The sequence below is a fragment of the Prionailurus bengalensis genome, chromosome A3 (assembly GCF_016509475.1).
Source record: "Prionailurus bengalensis isolate Pbe53 chromosome A3, Fcat_Pben_1.1_paternal_pri, whole genome shotgun sequence".
In the NCBI taxonomy this organism is placed as follows: domain Eukaryota; kingdom Metazoa; phylum Chordata; class Mammalia; order Carnivora; family Felidae; genus Prionailurus; species Prionailurus bengalensis.
In genome coordinates, this window is record NC_057354.1 from 21,175,074 (window position 1) to 21,199,619 (window position 24,546).

The following is a 24,546-nucleotide window of genomic DNA, read 5'->3' on the forward strand; positions in this document are numbered from 1 at the left end:
GCTCCCACAAACCCCGGGGGACCCCAGAGCAGAATTCCTTAAGGAATCCATGGCCACCGGTCCAGGAGGAGCCACTTCAGCTCGGGTGCCCCAGAGGCATCAATTTCACTGGTGATACTGACAACTGTCCCACTAAACAAAAAATTCTGCCCTCCCCACGCCGGAGGCCAGCTCCAGGCAGAGCTCCACACTCCTGAACAGAATCCAAGGCATGGCACAGGCTGACCCTCGACCTCCCAGCAGGGCTTTGCCTGGTTTCCTGGGAGACAGAGGCCTGAGGGGAAGGCTCACCCCAAAATGGAAGTGAGAAGGGCCAGCCAGAAGGGCCCAGTGATCCCTCAAGGTCAAGAGCTCAAGGGGACCTGGGCTTGGACCCATTCCCCACCCAGGACTTACAGATATTCCCTCCACCTTCAGAGAGGAGGATGTCGGCTGGCTTCACGGACCTCCTGCCACAAGACAGACCAAACCCTTGACCTTTTCTTCCAGAGACAGCGAGATCAACTGCTTATGGCCCCCAAGCCTGGAAAGGGCAGTCCTCACGGATTTTGGGTGCCAGGTGGGAGATGAGACCTAAGGACCCTCCCGAGAGAGGGGTGCGTGGGTGACTCAGTCGGTGGGCCTCAGACTCTTGATATTGGCTCAGGTCGTGATCTCGCGGTTGTGAGATGGGGCCCCGCGTCCAACTCCACGCTGATGGCACAGAGCCTGCTGGGGGTTCTCTCTCTCTCTCTCTCTCTCTCTCTCTGCTCCTCCCCCACTTGTGCATGCACACACATATGCGCATGTACACGCTCTCTCTCAAAATAAATAAATAAACAGAGCCTTCCAAGAGGTAGAGCCCATGCAGGAGCCCAGGGCCCAAAGGCAGGGAAGAGACAGTTGGACAAGCACTCGGGCGGCCAGCCATGGGTCCCCCTGTCACAAGAGCATCGGGATGGAGCCTGAGAGGAAGTTGGGACAGTGGGTGACAGACAGGGATAGGAGTCTGCCGTGAGCGGCAAATTCTGAGTCAAGGTGGATGATGGATATTGTGTAATTACATGTGATACTAAAATTATCATATAATTATTATATAATGATCATATTATAATGATGGACATCCTGAGTTCAATTCCAGAGTCTGTCCCCAGTTTGCTGTGTGGCCCTGGGCAAGTCCCTTTCCCTCTCTGATCCATAGTTTCCCCATCCACACAAGGAGGAAGTGGACTAGACACTTGCTAAGGACTGGCAATCCAAGAGTCCTTCATGCCAACTCCATCATTGACACTCCTGAGAGCTCAAGCTGTTTCTTGCATCCTGGAACAACAGTTGCGTATCAGCCCCACATTCAGCTTCCTCAGGACCTTTGCTCATGCAGTTTTCTGTGCCTGGAAGCCCTACCTCCGTCCTCAAACGATACTAACGATACCAGGCTCTTTGTTTTGCATTCACATTGCTCCTTGTATGTCTTGTAAGACCTAATACCATTTGTAACTTGATATTTACTTTGTGGCTTTTGGCTCCTGTCTCTCTCTTCCACAGGACCGTGAGCTTGTAAGTCCAGGGCCTCTGACCTTTTCATTGCGATTCTAGCATTCCACATGGCACCTGACCTATAGTGGACATTCATTAAATATCTGTTAAATGAATGAATGAATGAATGAATGAATGGTGGCTATTATCATTATTATTGGGAGCCAAGAAGCTCTCTAAAAAGGTTGCAGAACCCAGTTCTGACCATCCCAGAAAGGGAAAAGCCAATGGCATGGGCGACTGGCCTCCGTGACCTTCAGTTCTGAAGGGCTGACCTCTCTTTGCATCTGCCCCCTGCAGGGGAAAGTCTCCTGTCTCAAGGAAGTGACCCTTATCGAGGAAGGAGGCTGTCTGCGTTCTTACTGCCTTCTTGACCCTGTGAACCAGGACTGAGGCGCTCTGTGACTGCCTGAGGATATGGGCTACTTTGGTGCTGGGGGTCAGAGCCCCAGGGGATCTGTGATAGGCCGGGTCACCTGGACCTTTGCCACTTTGGGAGTCTGCAGAGAAAAAAGATCCATCCACAGAGGCACACACATGCATGCCTGGAATTCAAATTTGTGAGCACAAACACACATACCTGTGCCCTTGCACGAACACCCTCGCTAGAAATACAAGATGCGCACATACACATGCACGCCAGCGGTGTGCGCACAGAGCATGTCATGTTCACATACGTGATGTCCCCAAAGCGTGCATACACAAACAGGCACGGAAACATACGTGTGCACACGCCTTTGTTCTTGTACACGCAACAGGAGTGCATGTAATGCATCGACAGACACAAGCGTGTGGGTTTATATAAACGCACCTCATGCACAGGGACACTGGTCCATTTCTCTGTTCAGGACTTGAATACGGAGCCTTGCTCAGGACTCCTCCCAGGAGCACTGGATATCCTCGGAAGGCCTTTCTTTTCTACCACTCCTCTCCTCACCCCAATCACCCCACAGTCCACCAAGCAACCCCCACTTCCCTAACTCTCGATCAGGCACACAAAAGGCTGCCTGAACGTGGGGCAGGGGAGAGCGCTACTCGAAGTCCCCACAGCGCGCCGGTGTCCTCCTTGTTCAGCCAGGTCTCTCCCCCCGGGTTTCCAGAGACATCACCTCCTCTTTCGCTCCGACGGGGCCGGAGCGCCCCCTGGTGGCCGAAACAGCAGCGCCGGTCCCGGCAGCCAGGTTGTGAGCGGCGCTTGTCCCCGTGGCGTGGGGGACACTCACCTGGTCCCTCTCTGCGTGTAATCTTCGCAGCCAGGTCTCGAGGCCCCCGTCGCAGAGCTGGGGGCGTGGCCACTGCTGTTATTCAGTTCTCTCACCTGAAAGACCAAGAAAGAGGCGACCTGGCCGGAAAGAATCACGGCTTAGGAGACAGGCAGAGCCCGCGAGGGTCACCGTGGCCTCTTCCCCGTCCCAGCACCGCACACAGGGCAATACTTACTTGTTGAACTTGGGGCTGCAGCCCTGATTTGGTACTGTGTGCGTGTGTGTGTAGGGGCATTTAGCCCCTAGAGGGAGCCAGGGAGCAGGGGACCCAGAGTTAGAGCCCACCTTCAGGCTTAGTGGACAGCGGTTTCCCAGACAGAGGCTGGAGGTGTGTGTTTCGTCACACACACACACGGCACACACCAGACACATGCACACACACGCACGTGTACCCTCACACACACAGCTCCTCCCCCATCGGCGTCAGATCACAGGGACCAGGTTGTCCTCCCACCATGCCCCCTGCCCAACCAAGGCCACTGACATCAAATGTTCTTCTCCCCAAAGGGAAAGGGCTGGGGCATCTTCACTGGGCAGCGCGGCGGAGGCGGGGAGGTGCTGGGCAGCTCCCGGAGGAACCTCTTGAGCAACTTGGACGCGTCGTTGTGGGGACACTCATCCCCGCTGAAAAGGCCAGCGTACAGGGGCGCCTGGGGGGGCTCCATAGGTAAAGCGTCCGACTCTCTTGGTTTCAGCTTGGGTCATGACCTCGTGGTTTCCTGAGTTCGAACCCGTGCGGGGCTCTGCTCCGGCAGTGCGGAGGCTGCTTGGGATTTTCTCTCTCTCCCTCTCTCTCTGCCCCTCCCCTACTCACCCTGTCTCTGTCTCTGTCAAAATAAATAAATAAACTTAAAAAAAAATTTTTTTTTCAACGTTTATTTATTTTTGGGACAGAGAGAGACAGAGCATGAACAGGGGAGGGGCAGAGAGAGAGGGAGACACAGAATCAGAAACAGGCTCCAGGCTCCGAGCCATCAGCCCAGAGCCCGACGCGGGGCTCGAACTCACGGACCGCGAGATCGTGACCTGGCTGAAGTCGGACGCTTAACCGACTGCGCCACCCAGGTGCCCCAAAAAAAAATTTTTTTAAAGCCAGTGTGGAAATCTCTCTCCAGCCTTTGCCCCCTCCCCAGGAGGAAGGAGGGGCACCAAAGAGCAGTTGGCCCAAGGCTCCAGTAACACTTGCTCTACCCCTCCTCTGGGCCTCAGTTTCCTCATCTGCAAAGTAATAGCACCCACCTCTGAGGGCTGAGTCATTCTTTTATTTTCCTGTAATAATTATTTTAAAAAAAATTTTTTTAATGTTTATTTTTGAGACAGGGAGAGACAGAGCATGAACAGGGGAGGGTCAGAGAGAGGGAGACACAGAATATGAAGCAGGCTCCAGGTTCTGAGCTGTCAGCCCAGAGCCCGACGCGGGGCTCGAACTCACGGACCGCGAGATCATGACCTGAGCGGAAGTCGGCCGCCTAACCGACAGAGCCACCCAGGCGCCCCTGTAATAATTATTTTAATGAAGTATCGGAAATACTTTTAAACGTCTGATCAATAGGACTATGCACAAATGTGGGAATATGCCGCACTTGACAGAAAAATAAGGCTAAGCCTTTAAATGTACGAAAACTTGAGGCATAGGTCCCTTCCGAAAGTTTCTCTTTTAACACACACCTCATTCGTAGCATTTTACATGACAACCGGCTGAAGCAAAAAAACGCGGCCACTTGAACGTTTAGTACAGTAGAGAAGGTGGCCATAACAGTCTTCGCGGATTAAACGGTCTAATTGGGTAAATCACATGGCACAGGGTTTCGCTCAATACCCGTCGGCAGGCTGCCTCCAGGGCCCGCAGCCTCCCCGGCCTGCCATTCTGCGCCGTCTCCTTGCTTTCACCCTCCTAGAATGCCCTCACCCAAACACAGAACGCTAACAAGCTGGGAACTGGATTCTCTCCTGGCTCAAGGGGAGAGATGCAGCCTGGATGACGTGGGGGAAGCCAGACCATTACCTTGACCCTGGCCTGGGATCCAGGCACCCTGAGAATGCCTGTGTGTCCAGCCCTCTCTCTGTTTTCTTCTTAAAGTTTATTTCTTTATGGGGGGGGCGGGGAGAGGAAGAAAGAGGACCCCCAAGCAGGCTCCACATTGTCAGCACAGAGCCCAACACGGGGCAGAGCCCGACACGGGGTTCGAACCCATGAACGGAACCGTGAGATCATGACCTGAGCCTAAACCAGGAGTCGGACGCTTAACCAACTTAGCCATGCAGGTGCCCCAGTCCTCTCTTTTCCAGAACAGGACAGCAGCTATGAGAGAAGGAAGCCAACGTTTCAACCAGCACCTTGCAAAGTGGGATTCAAAGGGGTGTGTTTGTCTCCCACGAAAACTGGGAAGGAGAGAGAGCTAGGAATAGGACAATGGCCTTCTTGGCTGCTTCCAGGGCCCACGGGTGCTCTGAGGGCTTTATATCCCTTTTTCTCATTTAGCCCTTAACAAAAAGGGGATACTGTTACGATAAACTCACTTCACAGATACTGACAGAGGTCCAAAAATTCACCCCTAGTCTCCGAGCTAGCAAATGTCAGAGCCAGAATTTGAAACCAGGATTCCCTATTCTAAGGTCCACGCTCTTACCACCCCCCCCGCCCCCAGACTAGACATCTCCCAACAGTGGCCCCAGATGCAGCCTCCCCTGCGCTAAACGAGCCTAAGCTGGGGACAACTTACGGCCTGAAGGATCAGCGGGCCCGGGGTGCTGGGGAGGGCTTTGCAGTCAGCTTCCAGCAGGGAGTCGAGGGGCACGCCTCGGCGTGTTTCTGTGGGACGTCAAGAGCCGAAGGGGCATTTCACATCCTGGAATGACGTTTGGGCTCCAACCGGCAAGATCTGGGCGACTGGAGCCAGACTTCTTTCCCTGCGTGAGGACCGAGCTCTCTGGAGAATGGTTGAGCTCAAACCTCACATCTGTCGAGCAGAACCCTTGGTCTCGGCAATGATGAAAACATTAGCTGCATCACAGATCAAAAAACTCTGAGCTAGTAAAGAGGCGTTGAAAGGAAAATGTGCTGCGGCCCCAGGGAGCTTTGGGTAAGGTGTGTACCAGTGGTCTGGGGTGGAGGGTCTAGCCCTGCAGGCAGGGGCCAAGTTCCCAAGACCTATTCCCAGGTCTTCTTCATTCTGTCTTGCAGTCTTCCGGGGCAAGCTCTTCCTTCCAAATCTACTCGACCCTCCTTCTCTCTTCAACTGTCTACCCCTCTGCAAACCCCCTACCCCTGGTCTGTCTTACCCACCATCTTCTTGTCTTTAAAGAAACAAACAAAAAATCACAATGTATCATGTTGACAATGATGCAGTGAAATGAACACTCTCTGAACCAACCGCACCACTGAAGGGTAACTAACACCAAGAACTTAGTAGGTAAGTTCCAGATAATCTAAGACACAAAGTTTCATGTAGAAGAATTGAGATCGTGTTTTTCAATAAGAGAAACAAGGAAATAATAAATGTCCAGTAATAAGGAAATGGTTAAATAAATTAGAATATATCCCTAAGGAAGAAAATAACTATCCTGAGTAAACACCATGTTTTCAAAGAATGTTATCGATAGTTGTGATAATAATATTGTTCCCAGTTCGTTACCCCTCCTTGTATCCACACCCTTTGCCATATGAATTTGGAATTCTTCCCATTAAAGAAACAGAAGATACTTCGCCATTCCTTTGCTAGTCAACCAGGTGATAGCTTGGACCAACGGACCAATGATCCCCATGATGCAGGCAGAGGTTTAAAATACTTTGTGTGGCAGGGTTCGCTCTGCCACTGATGCCATGAGGACAGGCCTCAGATGGCCTGCTGGGCCCAGAAGGATGAGAGACATTAGAAGCAGACCCAGACCCAGCCAATAGCTTGAGTCAAGGCCAGCCAAGATCAGCCAGCCAACCCCAGTTCACCCAAAAACATGCAAACGAAAGTAACTAATTGTTTTAAGTCGTGAGTTTGGGTTGTTTGTGATGATGCATTATTGTGGCAATAACTGAATGATGCACTGGGAAATGTCCATAATTCTATATTTAGTGAAAAAAAGATACACACACACACACACACACACACACAGAGGAAGATGATGCACTGAAAGTTAATAACACTTATATCTGAATTATATTTTTCCTTATTGTGTTTTGCTCTACTTTCCAAATTTCCTACAATGAGTAGGGATTGTTTTCATGTGCAAAAATACACGCATATGCATATAAATAACAGAAAGAAATACGGCAGCTAAGTATGTGTTCGTGGAAGATTCTCCACACAGCTCCCTCGATAAGAGTTTCTGAAGCACCAGGACCAAAGACCTGTGCCTCCTGCTTCCCGGTCTTACTCCTCTTCAGGACCAAGCCAAGGAGGGCGCCAGGCACAGCGGTGGGGTCAGGGGCCAGAGCAGGGATGTCCTGTAGAGACAAGTCTCCTATCCCCAAATCTGCCTTTGGGGATCCTAAACTCCTAGGGAGGGGAGTGAAGACAATGGCTCAGGTCAGGTGCCTTGACTTGTGTTGAGGCTTTCCCACCCCCTGCAGGAGGTTATGAGGAGAGAGCAGGGGCTCAGGATTCCATCCCAGGTTCAAGTTCAAACTCTATCACTGACTGACTGGATCACATTCTGAGCCTCTAAATCCCCATCTCCGATCGTGACATAGTGCCCGACTCATAGGGTTTTGTAAAATGGCCTAAGGGGTATAAAATGCTTAGGGTCCAACCTAAGCGAGGCCCCAATAAATGGAAGCTGTTTTTATGACTTGTATTCCAACAGGAAGGGCTGAAGGGGAGGGAACGCCCCACGGACCTCTTATCATTGCTTCTATTCTGGTCCTTTGTTGCTCTCCCTCGCCCCGTCTGTCTTTACACTTAGCAGTGCCACCCACAGCTACAACGCTCCTCCTGGGATTACTCTGAGTAATGATGGAATAGTAATTGAAAAATAAATTGTGCTCGGCTCCGCCATCTAGAGGCCACAGTGGGGTTCTGCAGGCAGCCCCGGGGCCTTCCTGCCGCCAGAGATGAAAAAGGGGAGGGAGAGGGACTGAGGGGTTTGTTTTGTTTCGCCTGGCCTGGATGACTCCACCAGGTGACTCCCCAGTGGCCCAGTCGAGGGCTCTAAGAAGGGACAGGAAGCACGCTGAGGTGGTACGTAATAATGTTATGGCTGTCCTACAGCTTAGGGCTCGCAGCCTAGGCTGTGGAATCACACCTTCTCGGCTCAAAGTCTGACGGTCCCTGTGAGTTTGGGTAAACCATTTTAGCTTTCTGTGTGTCACGGGTCTCACTTGTAAAGTGGGGCTAATGACAGTATCGGCTTCACAGAACTTGGGGAGATTAGATTAGATACAGCATATACAACACAGTACCTAACACACAGTGTAGTGGTCAACAATTGTTAACGATTACTATTTTTTACTTGTTCAGGGAATTACTGCCAGCATAGGAGAATGAAGTGAAATCGTGCATGCGAAGTACTCGGCATAAAGCCTCGTCCATCATAAAAGTCAACGAGTGGTGTCTTTAGATCACTGAACATTATCTATCGTTCCCAGTTTAATGGGGGCAATCCAGTGATCAAGTCTAGAAGGTAAGATAATGTTGAGCATTAATTGTCCCTGAGGCTTTAGAAGTTGAAAGGCATTGCTTAAAACTTTTGCCTGAGGCACTGTGCTTACGCAAGATATTTTCCCCCAGGGGAGAAACTGGGTAAAGAGTCCACGGGAACTCTGTACTAATTTTGCAACTTGTTGTGAGTCTAAAAGTATCTCAGAATGAAAAGGAAACCTTCTATTTGGGTGAATGAAAGTGCTTTCACGGTGGAGTAGGGGTTCTTGCGGGAGGGGGCATACTTCCTACACAGTGGGGAGTAACGGGCGTCCGGGGAAGGCTGTGGGCTGGGGGGTCCATTCGGACCTCAGGATCCGTCAGCTCTGTCATCTCGCTCTGGGCTTCCCGGCCTCTTTCCTGCCGGTGAAGTTGGGGTGTGGTGACAGCACCCACCTTCCAGGGTGAGGTAAGGAAACGAGCCAGTGCATGGGAAGCTTCTGGACCAAGGCCCAGGGTCGGCTACCCGGGGTTACCTATCCAACCACATCAAGGTATGGTCCGTGGAGAACCTTTTCCTTTTAGTAACAGCAGGACCTGGGAAACCTCCACATGATGAGAGGGGTCAGAATAGTGGCTTCCCTGAGGGGGTGGGGGGGGGGCGGGGATCGAGTGGGGAGGCACGGGGGAGCCTTCAGGGGTAGATCTGGATCTGGCGGGAGTCACCCAGTGCACACATCAAGCTGCGCACGGTAAATATGGGCGCACCTTACCATGCACTTTATTTCGGTCTTAAAAACCTAAATATAAACGATTACATTCTCATTTGGAAGGAAATGTGCTGAGGCAGTTGAGCCTTTTGGAAATAAAACAAAGGAGAGCAGAAGTTGGGTCTCTCTCTTTCACACCAGACACCGAAACTCATTCAAAAAAGAACCAGAAAAACACATGCAGGTAGGTGGACAGTGACCAGTTTGCTGGACGAAGGAGGACTTTCTAAGCATAAAGACAAAGAACGTAAATGGACATGAAGAAGAACATACGTGCCCGTAGCTCCTGCTCCCCGGTCCCCGACGCGGGCAGTTACTGGGCAGGTGGCTGAGGAATCAACAACGGAGCGCTGGGTGCCCGGCAGCACGGAGGGGTGAGGAGGGCGAGGCGGGGTGTGCTGGTGCCCGAGGATGGGGCCCGCCACCAGCCCTCTGGGCAGTGTGCTCACCAGCAGGGAACACTTTGAACAGGTGCCTCCGGGGAGGGGGTGGGGGGTGGCGGGGCCTCTGCAGGAGCCAAACAGCCTGTCCCGAGCAGGCAGCGTCCACGTGGAAGACTTCCTCCCTCCTCCCCTCCCTGCCTGCCTCCGCCCAGATTCTGCGGCTGGAAACAGAACAGAGAGGCAGTCAGGACCGGCCACCTCCCCATTGATTCCCAGCCCAGAGCTCTAGGAAGCGATTTCCCGTGCAAGGGCACGGGCTCACTAAACCCAGCAGCAACTGTCTAAGATCAGGGGCTGAGGTCATGACTCCAGGAAGCAAGCTCTTAGGCTGTGGATTCAGGCCTTTACCGGAGCACCTGCCGGAAGAGTGAAATGCTCAGGGGTGTGAACCTTCTCTTCACAGAGCAGCCCGTGGCGTAGCTGGAGAATGCCCACGCCTGGAGAACGCGGGCCACTTACCCGGAGGAGACTTAGAAGCCCCGCAACTGAGCTGGGTCTGTTTCCTAACCGAGTCCCCATCCTCTGAAAACACTTCCTCTGCGAATTACAGATGGCTCCCAGTTAGCCCCGCGGGCAGCCGATGACACACGGCCCCGGGACTTAGGAGCCAGTCCCAACCCCTTCACAGGTGCAGCAGCTGAGGTGCCGAAATCTTGCCCAAGATCCCATAGCTTCTAAAGACCTGCATGGAAAATGGGAACATAGTGGCCTGCAGGTGCACAGGCAAGCATTCCCACTGTACACACACACACACACACACACACCCCAACACAGCCCTGCAACAGAATCACTGTCGCACTTAGGATGTGGTGGCCTTGCAGAGGCCCCGGGCAGACACGTCCTGCAGTAACTCTTACGCCACTCACTCACCGTTGAACTGAAGCCCCCAAAGATGTCCCTGACACCTCCGGCAGGTGCTTCGTGCCGTCTTTGGGTTGAGCGGGTGTAGACGTCCAGCCGGTGCACAGCAGCCATCTGGGTCTGCGTCAGGGTGGACAGGAGCCCCTGATGGTCACCGTCCAAGCCCTGGCCTCCAAGGAGGCCTGGCAGGCCCGCATCCTGCAGCCACGGTGATCCGACTTCTCCTTCGGCCGACAGTGAACACCGAGATGAACACACCTAGCTACACGCTCAGCCACGGGCAGTAACCGAAGCCTCATATAAAAACACTTACCCACGTGGACACAAGGGACATCCACATATCTGACCATGAGACCCCCTAACACCAACCACGCTTTTCAATGGGGGAAATCTAGCAAGACACCTGAGAATATGGGGGACACCAATGGGATGAACCACTGTCTAGATTTAAGCCTGTACCACTGCGACCCCCGGGGAACAGAGCAGGCTGAGGTGGCCCCTGGTATCTTCTGGTTCTGGAATGCAGCAATGAATTCACTCCTCCCAGATCTGGCGGAGACCCCCACAGAATCACGTGGGCCCAGCCATGTCGAGCGTGGGCGAGCCGTCGGTGTCCCCTTGGAAAGTCCCTCTCTAGGCAAGACCTTATTTATGATGGAATAGATCCCCCCACAGGCTTCACTGTGGTCCCAACAGCAAAACCAGCCATCCGAATCGTGGGGACATGTTGAGACCGCAGGTTCCTGCGTCCCGCCTCCAGAGATTCCACCCAGGAGTTCAAGCCCAGGGCCTGGGAATCTGCCCTTGGGACAGCCTCCCCAGGTTACTCTAAGGCAGTAGGGCCTTCAGATCACAGCCGGGAAATAAGGAAACGTCAGCCTGGTGCGTTCCTTCCTCATTGTGGTGCAAGAGCTCAAGGAAGAAGTGGCACACACGTGTGTGAGCAGACCTGCGGGTGTGCGCAGGGTTGTGCCCAGCGTTAACCAAGTTAGTCAACCAGGCCCTGGTGGCTCACAAAACCCAAGATTGCTTTGTTTTTTTTTAATTTTTTTTAACGTTTATTTATTTTTGAGACAGAGAGAGACAGAGCATGAACGGGGGAGGGGCAGAGAGAGAGGGAGACACAGAACCGGAAGCAGGCTCCAGGCTCCGAGCCATCAGCCCAGAGCCCGACGCGGGGCTCGAACTCACGGTCCGTGAGATCGTGACCTGAGCTGAAGTCAGACGCTTCACCGACTGAGCCACCCAGGCGCCCCTCAGTTAAATCTATTCTTTAAAAAAGTCAATACCAGGGGCGCCTGGGTGGCTCAGTCGGTTAAGTGTCCAACTCTTGGGTCTTGATCTCGTAGTCCTGAGTTCAAGCCCCGCATTGGGCTCCCCTGTGGGTATGGAGCCTATTTCAAAAAAAGCCAAAACAACAACAAAACATCAAAAAAGTTGATATCCCACCCATTAGAAGGAGCATCCACCACCACTTACCAGAAGCAGAAGTTAAGGAGAAACGGTGACTATATTCACATTCTTGGCCTGGGCCGCCCAGAAGCTCCTGCTGCCTTGCGGGTCTAAAATAGCTCCTGTTTTTATTTAGTTGTTCACACAGACTTCTCCTTTATCCACCCTGGCCCCAGTCTTTCTGTTTTGTTTGAAATGAGATTGCTGGCCAGGTCATGGTGGCAGGTTGGTTTCCTGCAGTGGGGGCATCTCCCACTTCTTCCAGCCCCCGTGTGTGCTCTGCACTTGAGATGCCACGGCAGACCCTCAGGCCTCTCTCCAAGGGGGGATCAGTGTGTCCCATACAGCCACATGTTTTGGAAACCGGGGGCTGAAATGTGTGCCAAACCAACGAGGTTTCCATGTGGATGCTCTTTCAATGACCTCATCCACTGAACCAATAAGGACAGAGTATGAGAATGTGCTTGGCACTGAGGATGCAGCAGTGAAAATGACGGACAATGTCCGTGGCTTTGTGGAGCTTCTGTTGTAGGTATAACTGCCTCGCTGAGCCCTGTTAACCTCCAGAGCAGTTAGACATCATCATCATCACCATCATCATCATCACCATCATCACCATCATCATCATCACCATCATCACCATCACCATCATCACCATCATCATCATCATCACCATCATCACCATCATCATCATCACCATCATCATCACCATCATCATCATCATCATCACCATCATCACCATCACCATCATCATCATCTTCATCACCATCATCACCATCATCATCATCACCACCACCATCATCATCACCATCATCACCATCATCACCATCACCATCATCATCATCATCACCATCATCATCATCATCACTACCATCATCATCACCATCATCATCACCATCATCATCATCATCACTACCATCATCATCATCATCACCATCATCATCATCATCACCATCATCACCATCACCATCATCACCATCATCATCACCATCACCATCACCATCATCATCATCACCATCATCATCATCACCATCATCATCATCATCACCATCATCATTATCATCACCATCATCATCATCATCACCATCACCATCATCATTATCACCATCACCATCATCACCATCACCATCATCATCATCACCATCACCATCATCACCATCATCACCATCACCATCATCATCATCATCACCATCACCATCATCATCACCATCATCACCATCATCACCACCATTACCATCATCACCATCATGACAGTGACTGCTGCTCTACACTGCTAAATTTGGGGTGCTTATGTAGTAAGAGATAACAGGGCCCCGTGGTTGTCTGTCACTCTGAGAGAGATGGGGAGACATCCAAATTTTGAGCAGAGTACTTAGAATTGCATTCGAATGTTAGCTCCACCAGGGGACAGACTTTCCTTTGTGTTCACTGTTGTATCCCCAGTGCCTAAAACAGTACCTGGCATGTAATAGGCACTCATCAATATTTGCTAACTGACTTAATCTAAGGAGGGCATAATCTAATTTACATTATAAAAAGACCATTTTGACTATTGGGTGGAAGAGATGGAGACAGGACAGCTGGGATCAAGGGTGGGGCAGGGAAATCGGTGAAGAAGATAGTGCACCAGTCCAGATGTGAGGGAGGGCTCCTTCCTTTTCCGGTTCCTGACTGGCCCCTGCCACATCTCCCCTTGTCGGAGGGCCCCCCTGGCAGCCAGCAGGCTCCTCACCCTGTGGGAGCAGGTCTATGCCCCCGCTGCTATCCTCTTCCTGCAGCCCAACCTTCTGTTGGATCCACTCTACCTGCATCCAAAAGCCATCCATGGACAAGCTCTCCAGAAAACAAACAACCAACCAACCAGAAAAGAAAAGAAGATGGTGTGCATTCATCCAGCCACAGAAATTGATTCAAGGAAGGTAACACGCAGGACTCTTGCTGGGAGTTCTGGGATAGGAGCATCCGCTCTTGACATGGAGGGAAAGCGAGTGGCCTCAAGGAACTGGCGGGCACACAGTGGGGATCCAGGCTTAGAACAAAGGGGATCCCACACTCAGCAATAAATAGAAAAATTTTTAAAAATTTTAATGTGTATTTATTTTTGAGAGAGAGAGACAGAGCATGAGCAGGGGAGGAGCAGAGAGAGAGGGAGGCACAGAATCTGAAACAGGTTCCAGGCTCTGAGCTCTCAGCACAGAGCCCGACGCGGGGCTCGAACTCACAAACCGTGAGATTGTGACCTGAGCTGAAGCCGGATGCTCAACCGACTGAGCCACCCAGGCACCCCAATAAATAGAAAATTTTAAAACTGGGTCTGTTGTCACAGAGCAGCTTGAGTCACAAGAGGGTCACTTACACAGCACATTTTACTTGAAAGATCCTCATTGGGGAGGTAGCATGGTTTTTAATCCGTCCCCTTGGACAGAGGCTTGGGTTCTTTCCACCTGTCAGTATCACAAGTAACACGACGAAAGCATCATATTTATTATCGTGTTCCCTTGAGCAGAGGAAACAATAAAACAGAGTGCTAGAAGTGGGTTTGCCGAATCAAAAGGTTTGCGAAATTGTGACACTTCTTGCCGAATTGCCTTCCGAAAGGGATCGTTCTACTGGATTTGTTTGTTGTTACTACAGCCCAGAATAGGGTGCTGATTTTGTTCCTTCTGCCTCCCTGGCCTCCCTCTTGTGGGGTCCGCTGCCCTGGAGCCCCTGAGGCGGTGCCTCACCCACAACTTGAGATCCCACCCATCAACGTCCCCCCAACTTAGCGTCACCGATGCTTAGAAGGGCCTCCTGCTTGGTTTAATCATCACCCTGAAATTCTTAATAACGTTTGAACAAGGGCCTCTGTGTTCGTTTGGCCCATGGCCCGTCCTAACCCACAGGCCCTGGCTTGTGCCTTTCTCCCAAGTGTCCTGCCCCCACACTGAGCGCGACTCCAAGCGATACACATTGGCATCCCAAAATATACTCAAAGGTGGTAAAGCAGAGGCAGCTCAAGTCCGCCAGGGCCCAAAGGAAGAGGCAGGGCACCAGCTCTCCCCGGGGAACGGCTTGGCCATCTTCACTGAGCAGCAGCTTAACTGGAGACCGATTCCCAGTTAATTATAAAATTGGCTGTTCCGCTCTATTTATGCTTTTTGAGAAAGCTGCTAGTCAGCGCACCTCCCGCGAATCTGTTTGGTCCCCCATGCTGGCACACAGTTTGGTTTCTGTAGCTGTTTTGCGATTCGCTTGAAAATTACCAGCATCTGTGTGTTTTCGTGACAATCTGGAAACTGCTGTGGCTAAACCCAAACAGGAGTCAACTGCGTCCCCGCCCTGACAGCTTAGCAGCGAGGGAGAGGCATCATTCCTTTGGGTGGGCTTTCTAGGGAGGGCAGACAGGGGCACAGGACGGAAGAGACACGAAACAAAATCCTGACAGTTCTAAAGGTGTCCTTGTCCCGAGACGACGGCGCGCAGTGCGACAACCAGTCTTCCGCAGGACAATGGGCGCCCAGCGCATCCACAAAATTCGTTCCGAGCTTCACAGATACAGACGGCTTTTTTGGTTTCGTTGTCAGCATCTCACTGATGTATAGCGTAGGCAGAAAAGCACAATTGATTGTCTCTCGTTGTAATTTTGTTTTTAAGGCATTTCCTGAGCATTTGCTACACAACCACTAAGCAATAGCTAACCATTTCTGTAAGTTTAGAAGTTAAGAACTTTGGCTCAAGTGTCAGACGGATCTGATTTTGACTCCTAGATCCGTCATTTTTTTTTTAACTTTTTAATGCTTTTTTTTTTTTTTTTTTTGAGAGAGAGAGTGTGAGCGGGGGAGGGGCAGGGAGAGAGGGAGACACAGAATCGGAAGCAGGCTCCAGGCTCCGAGCTGTCAGCACAGAGCCCGACGTGGGGCTCGAACCCATGAACCAGGAGATCGTGACCTGAGCTGAAGTTGGACGCTCAACCGACTGAGCCACCCAGGCGCCCCTGGATCTGTCATTTTTAGTGGAGTGACCTTGGGGAGCCTGTGAACCTGGTAAGCCTCAGCTTCCTCATCTTCATATGGAGACCACCTAGTGTGGTTTTTAAGAGCTACTCCATTCAGTCAGCAGAAGTTTATTGAGCTCCTGCTATAACTAGTTACTGGAAAGCTGATGTACCTACGCGGCTGGAACAGGAAGTCCTCAGTAATCGTCAGTTCGATAAATACAAGTTGCTTCTGGGTGCTTCCCACCTGACATTCAGAGAGGACAAGTGACTTACCTGCTGCTGCCCAGCCGATAAGCAGCTTCTAGCTCCTGTCCCGCAGCCAGGGGCCAGAGGCTTACAAGCCCAGCCTGTGGACAAAACACGCCATCGGGTCAGTGCTCACAGCTGCTCAGAGCTCTCCCGAATGCAAAGCCGCCCCTTCAGGGCACCTGGGTGGCTCAGCCGGTTAAGCAGCCAACTTCGGCTCAGGTCATGATCTCGCGGTTCATGGGTTCGAGCGCCGTGTCGGGCTCTGTGCCGACAGTTCAGAGCCTGGAGCCTGCTTCCGATTCTGTGTCTCCCTCTCTCTCTGCCCCTCCCCCACATATGCTTTATCTCTCTCTTTCAAAAAACATAAACATTAAAGACAAACCCATTTTGAGTTTATTTTTGTGTATGGTGTAAGAAAGTGGTCTAGTTTCATTCTGTCTACGTGTCTAGTTCTCCCAGTTGCCAAAGAGACTGTCTTTTTTCCATTGGATAGTCTTTCCTGCTTGGTCAAAGATTAGTTGGCCATACATCTGTGGGTCCAATTCTGGGGTCTCTGTTCTGTTCCATCGGTCTATGTGCCTGTTCTTGTGCCACTACCACACTGTCTTGATGATGACACGTTTGTAGTAGAGGCTAGAGTCTGGGATTGTGATGCCTCCCGCTTTGGTTTTCTTTTTCAATATTACGTTGACTATTCGGGGTCTTCTGTGGTTCTATACAAATTTTAGGATTGCTTGTTCTAGCTTCGAGAAGAATGCTGGTGCCATTTGGATTGGGATTGCGTTGAATGTGTAGATTGCTTTGGGTAGTATTGACATTTTAACAATATTCATTCTTCCAATCCATGAGCAGGGAATGTTTTTCCATTTCTTTGTGTCTTCTTCAATTTCCTTCATAAGCTTTCTATAGTTTTCAGCATATAGATCTTTCACATTTTCCGTTAGGTTTATTCCTAGATATTTTATGGTTCTTGGTGCAATTGTGAATGGGATCAGTTTCTTCATTTCTCTTTCTGTTGCTTCGTTATTGGTGTCTAAAAATGCAACCGATTTCTGTACATCGATTTTGTACCCTGCGACTTTGCTAAATTCATCTATCAGTTCTAGCAGACTTTTGGTGGAGTCTTCCGGGTTTTCCACGTAGAGTATCGTGTTGTCTGTGGAAAGTGAATGTTTGACTTCTTCTTTGCCAATTTTGATGCCTTTTACTTCATTTTGCTGTCTGATTGCTGATGCTAAGACATCCATCACTAGGTTAAACAACAGTGGAAATCCCGCCATTTGCAGCAACGCGGATGGAACTGGAAGGTATTATGCTGAGTGAAACAAGTCAGTCAGGGAAGGACAGACATCCTACGGTTTCACTCATGTGTGGAACTTGAGAAACTTAACAGAAGACCATGGGGGAAGGGAAGGGGAAAAAATAGTTTCAAACAGAGAGGGAGCCAAACCATAAGTGACCTTTAAATACAGAGGACGAACTGAAGGTTGGTGGGGGAATGGCGGAGAGGGGAAAGTGGGTGATGGGCACTGAGGAAGGCACTTGTTGGGATGAGCATTGGGTGTTGTGTGTAAGCGAGGAACCACGGGAATCTACCCCCAAAACCAAGAGCACACTGCATACACTGTATGTTGGCCAATTTGACAATCAATTATATTAAAAAAGTAATAATAAAATTAAAAAACAAAACAAAGCAATATAAAACAAACACACAAACAGAAAACAAAGCCTCTCTCTCACACATCAGTTGCTTGTCCCTCCGGGTGACCTGTGGGAAGAGGCAGCGTCCTGGAAGTCCTCAGCTCCAGTCCCTGCCCCTTACTCACTCTCTGTGTGACTGCGGATGGGTCCCTTTCTCTCTCCGGGCCTCAGTTTCCCAAACCGTGCTGTTGCGTCCCAGCTGAGACGGGTCACTTCCCTGAGCCTCGGTTCCCCTGCGGAGTGGAACTAATCAGAGCTGCTGTCACGGTGAGTATCACAAGCCCTGTAAATATGAAGCCAGGCAGAGTAGCTGGCCTATCGTATGTGCACAGGAAATAGGAACCGTTGTAATAATTATCGTTTTTATTTCTAGCAAGGCCACTCTCCTCGTTATGAACATCAGAGGCTACAGGAAGTTAAGGAGAAGCTCTGGTCACAAGCACAGGCTGTGTGGCCACAGTGACAAAAGGAAGCCCAACACAGGCCCCGGAGCCACTGGATACGTGCCACGTGCTAACGCAGCAACTAGGGTCCTCAGCCTGCGCCCTGGACTTTCAGGTCAGATAACTGTGTCCCGGGGGCCACCCGGTGCATCGTGGGGTGCCAGCAGCCTCCCTGCCCTCCATCCACCAGATGCCAAAAGCACCCCTCCCGGTTGTGACCAGGTTGTGTCTCCAGACATTGCAGATGCCTCCTGGGGGACAAAATTGCCCCCCGTTAAGAACCACCATTTTACGTGGATTAATTCATGTAATCCCCACAGATGCCTATTATTGGCAGTCTCCCATTTTACAGATGAGAAGACAGAGGCGCACAGAAATTAACTTGTCCAACGTTACCTGGCTAGTAAATGGCAGGCCTGGACTTGGACCCCAAGAACCTGGCTTCATAGGCCATGTTCTCAACCGCTATGCAATAAGCCATTGGTGTACCTTTTTTTTTTTTTTCTTAATTGTGACTTTTCCTTCTCTTTCTTTCTCCCCACTGGCCAGACGCCACATGTGGTTGAGGAGGCAATACCACCAGCCTGGACTCAGCCAGCTTTGCGTCTTACCAGCTGCTCTCTTTTGGAGATTCCTTCTGACTCATAATTAGCGATGGATAGTGATGTATTATAGCAAGGTGGATTGAGATAGACCCCCACGGGGTCCCCAAGGAACAACAGGTGCTCACCGTCAGGGAAATGCCAAACTTCCCTTGGCCAAGTGGAAAACCCAGGGGCCGCTAAGAAGCCGGGGAGAAGACAAAGGAGGGACAGAGGCCACGAGTAGATCCTCAGACACGGCCATCGCGGGAGGAATGGCTGTCTGGCGTGTGATGTGACCCTTGTAGGTCCTCTCCGAACATTCAGGGAATCAAACTGACCACCCAATGCTTTAAGAATTGGGTTGTTTTAGAGCCAGTTGAAAAACTGCTGATGGGGCGCCTGGGTGGCTCAGTTGGTTAGGCGTCCGACTTCAGCTCAGGTCATGATCTCACGGTTCGTGAGTTCGAGCCCCACACTGGGCTTTGTGCTGACAGCTCAGAGCCCTGCTCTCTTTCTCTCTCTCTCTCAAAAATAAATATTAAAAAAAGAAAAAGTGCCGACATCAGTCTCTAGTTCAGGGTGGAATGAGGACAGACAAATGCTGGATGCTCAAAGATGCCTGGTCACACCCGGTCATAACCGCTCCTGATTTCAACAGGGGCACAGGCAGAAGTAAAGACGGGAAAAGCCACAGGCATTTGGCATTTCCATGGTTTGATCCCTGGGCTGCGGGAGAAGGATTGGTAGGAACTCAGTTATTTTTGGTACTAATGTGCAAAACTAGTGTTGTCCCTATGTCATTTAAGTTCATATTGGACAGATTGGATTATTATTCTCAATTCATTATCCCTCCCTCTACTTGTGGCCCTCATCCCCACCCCACCCCCAACCCCACCTGTCCATTGACTTGGGCTTTGGGCACATGACGTCCTCTGGCCAATGAAACGTTAGCAGACACGAGACAAGCCAAGGCATGAAATGTGCCCGTGTGGTGGCAATGGCCCTCTTGCACCTCCCATCACCACGGGAGGAGTTGTTCCTGGATGGCTGAAGCCCGAGTCCCAGAATGAACACATATGGCACAGACCAGAGCCTGACCAGCAGGAGGGGCAACTTCAGCCAGACCCACAGCTCGAAATGGAGCCACCCAGCAGAGCCTAGGCCAGATCAGCGGCCCCTCAGCCAGCCAGCAGACACACAGCACAACGAGTGTTGCTTTAGTGAATGATCGCCATTGAATTTGGAACCATTTGTTACACAGCCATAGCTGACAGAGACAGTGTATTATTGAACAACCTAAACAGCCTGGCTAGAGGACTAGTGGGCCCACTCTCTCCCACTTACATGTTTCCAGATGCTAGGTGCACATGCCATGGACACAGTCCACGTCCCACCCTATCCCCAACCCCCAGGTGAAATGACACATTAGGCTCTGAGTCAAGCGAAGGGGAGGAATCAGGTCTCTGAGAGCACAGGTTGAAAGGCAATCTTGGGGCATAGCCATGTGCCCATAGGTACATTGGGGAACGTGTAGGTCCATACTTTCCTGTGAACATGTACGTGGCCATGTGTGACAACGTGGGCTTATGAAAGAGAGTCTCTCTTCTGCTGCTTTAGAACTCGCATGGAAGTCTGGATTCCCCATGCCCACACAGGTATCATCATATAACTTAGTAAATGACTACCATGTGGACGGTGCCCCTTTAGACGTAATATCTTTACGCAGTGCACAACCTGAACATCAGTACACAGCCATACTGCTATCTATGAGGCAATCCCTGGGAGAATGGGGTGGGGCAGGGATGACATATTATAAAAGGCAAATCCTGTGTTTACATTTTTGAGTATCGTCTTTATTGACTCCTAAGCTTCCTGTGAGGCAATAACTTTCCCCTTAAGACAAGATTGGCTCACTCCACCGGTATACTCATTCTTAGACTGGTCTGGCAGTGTTCGCCACACTTCTTCCACTTAATAATTTTGCTATAGCGCCTCTCTGGGCTGCAGAATTTTCGAGCGTGACTATTTTGTATTATAGATAATAAGAATAAAAACATCTTGAGATAAAATCAATATCATTGAGCGTCCTGAATGAGAGCTGAGGCTTGGCTGGGAGACAGAGAAAAGCACATCTGTGGGTGCTCCCGTCAGCTGGTCAAGGTGGGCGAGAGCCAGAAAAATCGATGACCTGCTGGGGGTGCTTGGGCGGCTCAGTCGGTTAAGCGTCCGACTTCGGCTCAGGTCATGATCTCACGGTTCGTGGGTTCGAGCCCCGCATCGGGCTCTGTGCTGACAGCTCAGAGCCTGGAGCCTGCTTCGGATTCTGTGTGTGTGTGTCTCTCTCTCTGCCCCTCCCCCGCTCACGCTTTGTCTCTCTCTCTCTCAAAAATAAACATTAAAAGAATTTTTTTAAATAAATAAATAAATCCTCTAGTTACGGGGGTGCCTGGGTGATTCAGTTGGTTAAGGGTTCAATTCTTGGTTTCGGCTCAGGTCATGATCTCACAGTTTGGGAGTTCAAGCCCTGCGTTGGGCTGCCCGCTGATAGCACAGAGCCTGCTTGGGATTCTCTCTCCCTCTCTGTGCCCCTCCCCTGCTCACTCTCTCAAAAATAAAACTTAAAAAAAAATTTTAAAACCTCTCGTTACAATCTCTCTCAAAAACGAACAGGAGATGATAATCCGGAGGCCCCCACCCTAAGTGCCGGCACCTGGAAGAAGCTGGTGGTGGCTGTCCCTTCAAGATCATTCCTGCCGAGCTTGCCAGAAAGGTTCTGAAAGCTCCCCCCCACCCCCCTGCTTTGAGGCTTGCCTGGATCCTTCCTTTAAGCAAAGGCATGGACACTAGCTTGTCCCTGCCTGAGCCACTTAATCAGATGATTTTATATGCTGGACAAGATACATATTGTGTCAGTCACGTGTGCCTACTGAGCACTTGAAATGTCCGTGTGACCACAGAACTGATTTTTTAATTGCATTTGATTTTAACCAACTTAAATTTAAAACTGGTTGTTTGATTCAGTGACCAGAAACCTTGGATGTGTGAATCGCTTCGCCAGTTCTCAGCCCTTGCCCAAGAACTCCTGAATTCGATGCCCTGAGGTGGGCACAGCCATCTGGGTTTTAATCCCGAGGGTGAGTCTGAGGGGGGAGGCAGGAATGAAGCCCCGGGGGGTAGAGGCAGGTGATTCCTGTCCGGAGAAGCAGCAGGGAGGCTTGTCTATGGGATGCAGGATACCGCCCTCCCCACAAAAAAAGGCACCCAGGTCCTGATCCCTGGAATCGGTGAATATGTTCTGATCCATGGTAAGGCGGGGATTAAGATTGCTGATGGAATTTAGGCGGCTCTCAGCCCGCCTTGAGATGGGGAGACTATCCCGGATTATCTGGGCAGGCCCCGCATGATCACGAGGGTCCTAAACGGGGAAGAGGGAGCCAGAAGAGCGAAAACCAGACACGTGGGAGCTTGACGACTGGAGGGCCACTGCACGCACTTTGGAGGCGAAAGGGGGCCGTGAGCTGAGGAAGGCAGGGCAGCCTCTAGAAGCCGGAAAGTGGGCTCTCTCCCAGAGCCTCTAGAAAGGACCATAGACTTGCCAATACATGATTTTAGCCCGGGGTGACCCACTTTGGACCTCTGAGCTCCAGAACTCTAAGATAATAAATCTGTATTGCTTAAGTCACTTAATTTGTGACCGTTGGCTACAGTGGCAATAGGAGACATTCAGCACAGTGGCTTAGGGCCCAGGCCCTGGAGTCAGACCACCTGGGCCTGGGTCTGTCCTCTTGACGTGTGACCGTGGGAAAATACCTTAGTCTCCCAGCTCCCCCTGCAAAGTGGGGGTGATGATGCTGATAATAATATGCACAGGGTCCTGAGAAGGGAGTCAAGCAATGCATACAAACTGGCCCACACTAAGTGCTCTGACAAACGTGGAAAACTGTGGTTCAACACAGCACACACAACAGCTAAGATGGGGCAAAAAGCCTGGAGGGACAGAAGAGTAACCAGGGTGTGATGGGGCTGAGGAGAGGAGGCTTCCCGGAGGAGGCAGTGTTGGGACTTAGTGTTAAAATTTGTTTTTGACGTTTATTTGTTACTGAGAGACAGAGACAGAGCATGAGCATGGGAGGGACAGAGAGAGGGAGACACAGAATCCCAAGCAGGCTCCAGGCTCCGAGCGGTCAGCACAAAGCCCGACGCGGGGCTCAAACTCACGGACCGCGAGATCGTGACCTGAGCCGAAGTCGGACGCTTAACCGACTGAGCCACACGGGCGTCCCGGGACTCAGTTTTAAAGGGTCAGTAAACATTAGGGAAGGAGTGAGATATGCAGAGCTCACAGGAAAGGGAGCAAGTTATTATTCTGTGCCAAGTACAAAGGAGCTTCCCCTGGTGGGTGGGAGCCTACATTAGGGTCGGATGGGAACGCAGTTGGGAAGAAATCAAAGGTGGTAGGGAACATCTTCCCAAGCAAAATAAAATCCAGAAGCATGAACCAGAAACACCTGCGGTTTCATTACATCAACCTTCAAAATTCCTGTATAACAAAGACACTATAAACAAAGTGAGTGGCCACCTGACAGGATGTCTGCAACAAATGATCAAGTGTTCCTCTCCAGTCTATATAAAGAGTTCCTATGGGGCGCCTGGGTGGCGCAGTCGGTTAAGCATCCGACTTCAGCCAGGTCATGATCTCGCGGTCCGTGAGTTCGAGCCCCACGTCAGGCTCTGGGCTGATGGCTCAGAGCCTGGAGCCTGTTTCCGATTCTGTGTCTCCCTCTCTCTCTGCCCCTCCCCCGTTCATGCTCTGTCTCTCTCTGTCCCAAAAATAAATAAACGTTGAAAAAAAAAATTTAAAAAGAGTTCCTAGAAATCAATAAGGAAAAAAAAGACCTCCAAAAAAACATCTGTTAGAAAAGTACACAGCAGAGAGGAATTAACACCCTCTGAAGAGAAGATGTAAATGCTCCATGTGAAAAGATGTGATTAGGGTAACACAAATAAAAACAATGCAATATTTCCACCCCCTGGCCTGGGAAACGCCAAAAAGTTCGCGAACACCCAGGGCCGGCAAGTGCCCAGAAAGAGACACCTTCACGTTCTAGGAGCCTCTGCTGGCCGACCTGGGTGGGGCTGGCAATGCGTGATGGGAGGGCTTGTGCAAAATCCCGAAGCTGTGTGTGAGGGGCCCCAACCCAACCCCTCAGGGTGAGGACAGCCTTCTCCTTTCGCCCCACTGTGAGGCGAGAGAGGAAACATGGAGCCCATTGCATTGAGGAAACCCATGCATTGAAACTGGGTGTGGGTGATCCTTTGGTGCGTGGGTTCACACACAGGGGCACGCACCTGGGGGTTCAAGGAAACACGGTAGCTGGAGAGATAGGTGGCGTTAACCCACGGCAGAGACCTCAGAGCTACCCGTGAGCGTGAGTTTTTCGGCAGACTTTGTAAAAATGACTTCTTCCGCAAGTTACCTGCGTGCAGCTGGGCACGTCGCTGAATGCACTGTGTTAACAGGACCTGATGCACTAGACTCAAAATGGTCTTCCTGCCTCCGTGATCTGTCGGACACTCAGCCTGTGAAAAGGTGCTCAACTGCACTAATAATGTAAGAAAGGTGAGTTAAAACGAGATAAAAGTAGCATAGACCAAAAAGCAAAACTGTCCGGTCAAGACTGTCCATATAAAAAAACCATCGCTTAAGGTCC

General features: G+C 50.9%; 1 protein-coding gene across 1 annotated transcript; it reads right to left on the reverse strand.

Moving 5' to 3' along the window:
- Positions 1-1,846: 1,846 nt before the first annotated feature.
- ARHGAP40 (Rho GTPase activating protein 40) lies at positions 1,847-13,882 on the reverse strand. Its single transcript, XM_043553301.1, is given in 13 exon segments — positions 1,847-1,920; positions 1,923-1,964; positions 1,967-2,015; positions 2,706-2,806; positions 2,809-2,877; positions 3,235-3,242; positions 3,303-3,469; positions 5,504-5,580; positions 7,119-7,298; positions 9,573-9,727; positions 9,968-10,097; positions 10,433-10,651; positions 13,612-13,882. Coding segments are annotated over 13 exon segments (1,431 nt in total). The 5' UTR covers positions 13,772-13,882.
- Positions 13,883-24,546: the final 10,664 nt, after the last annotated feature.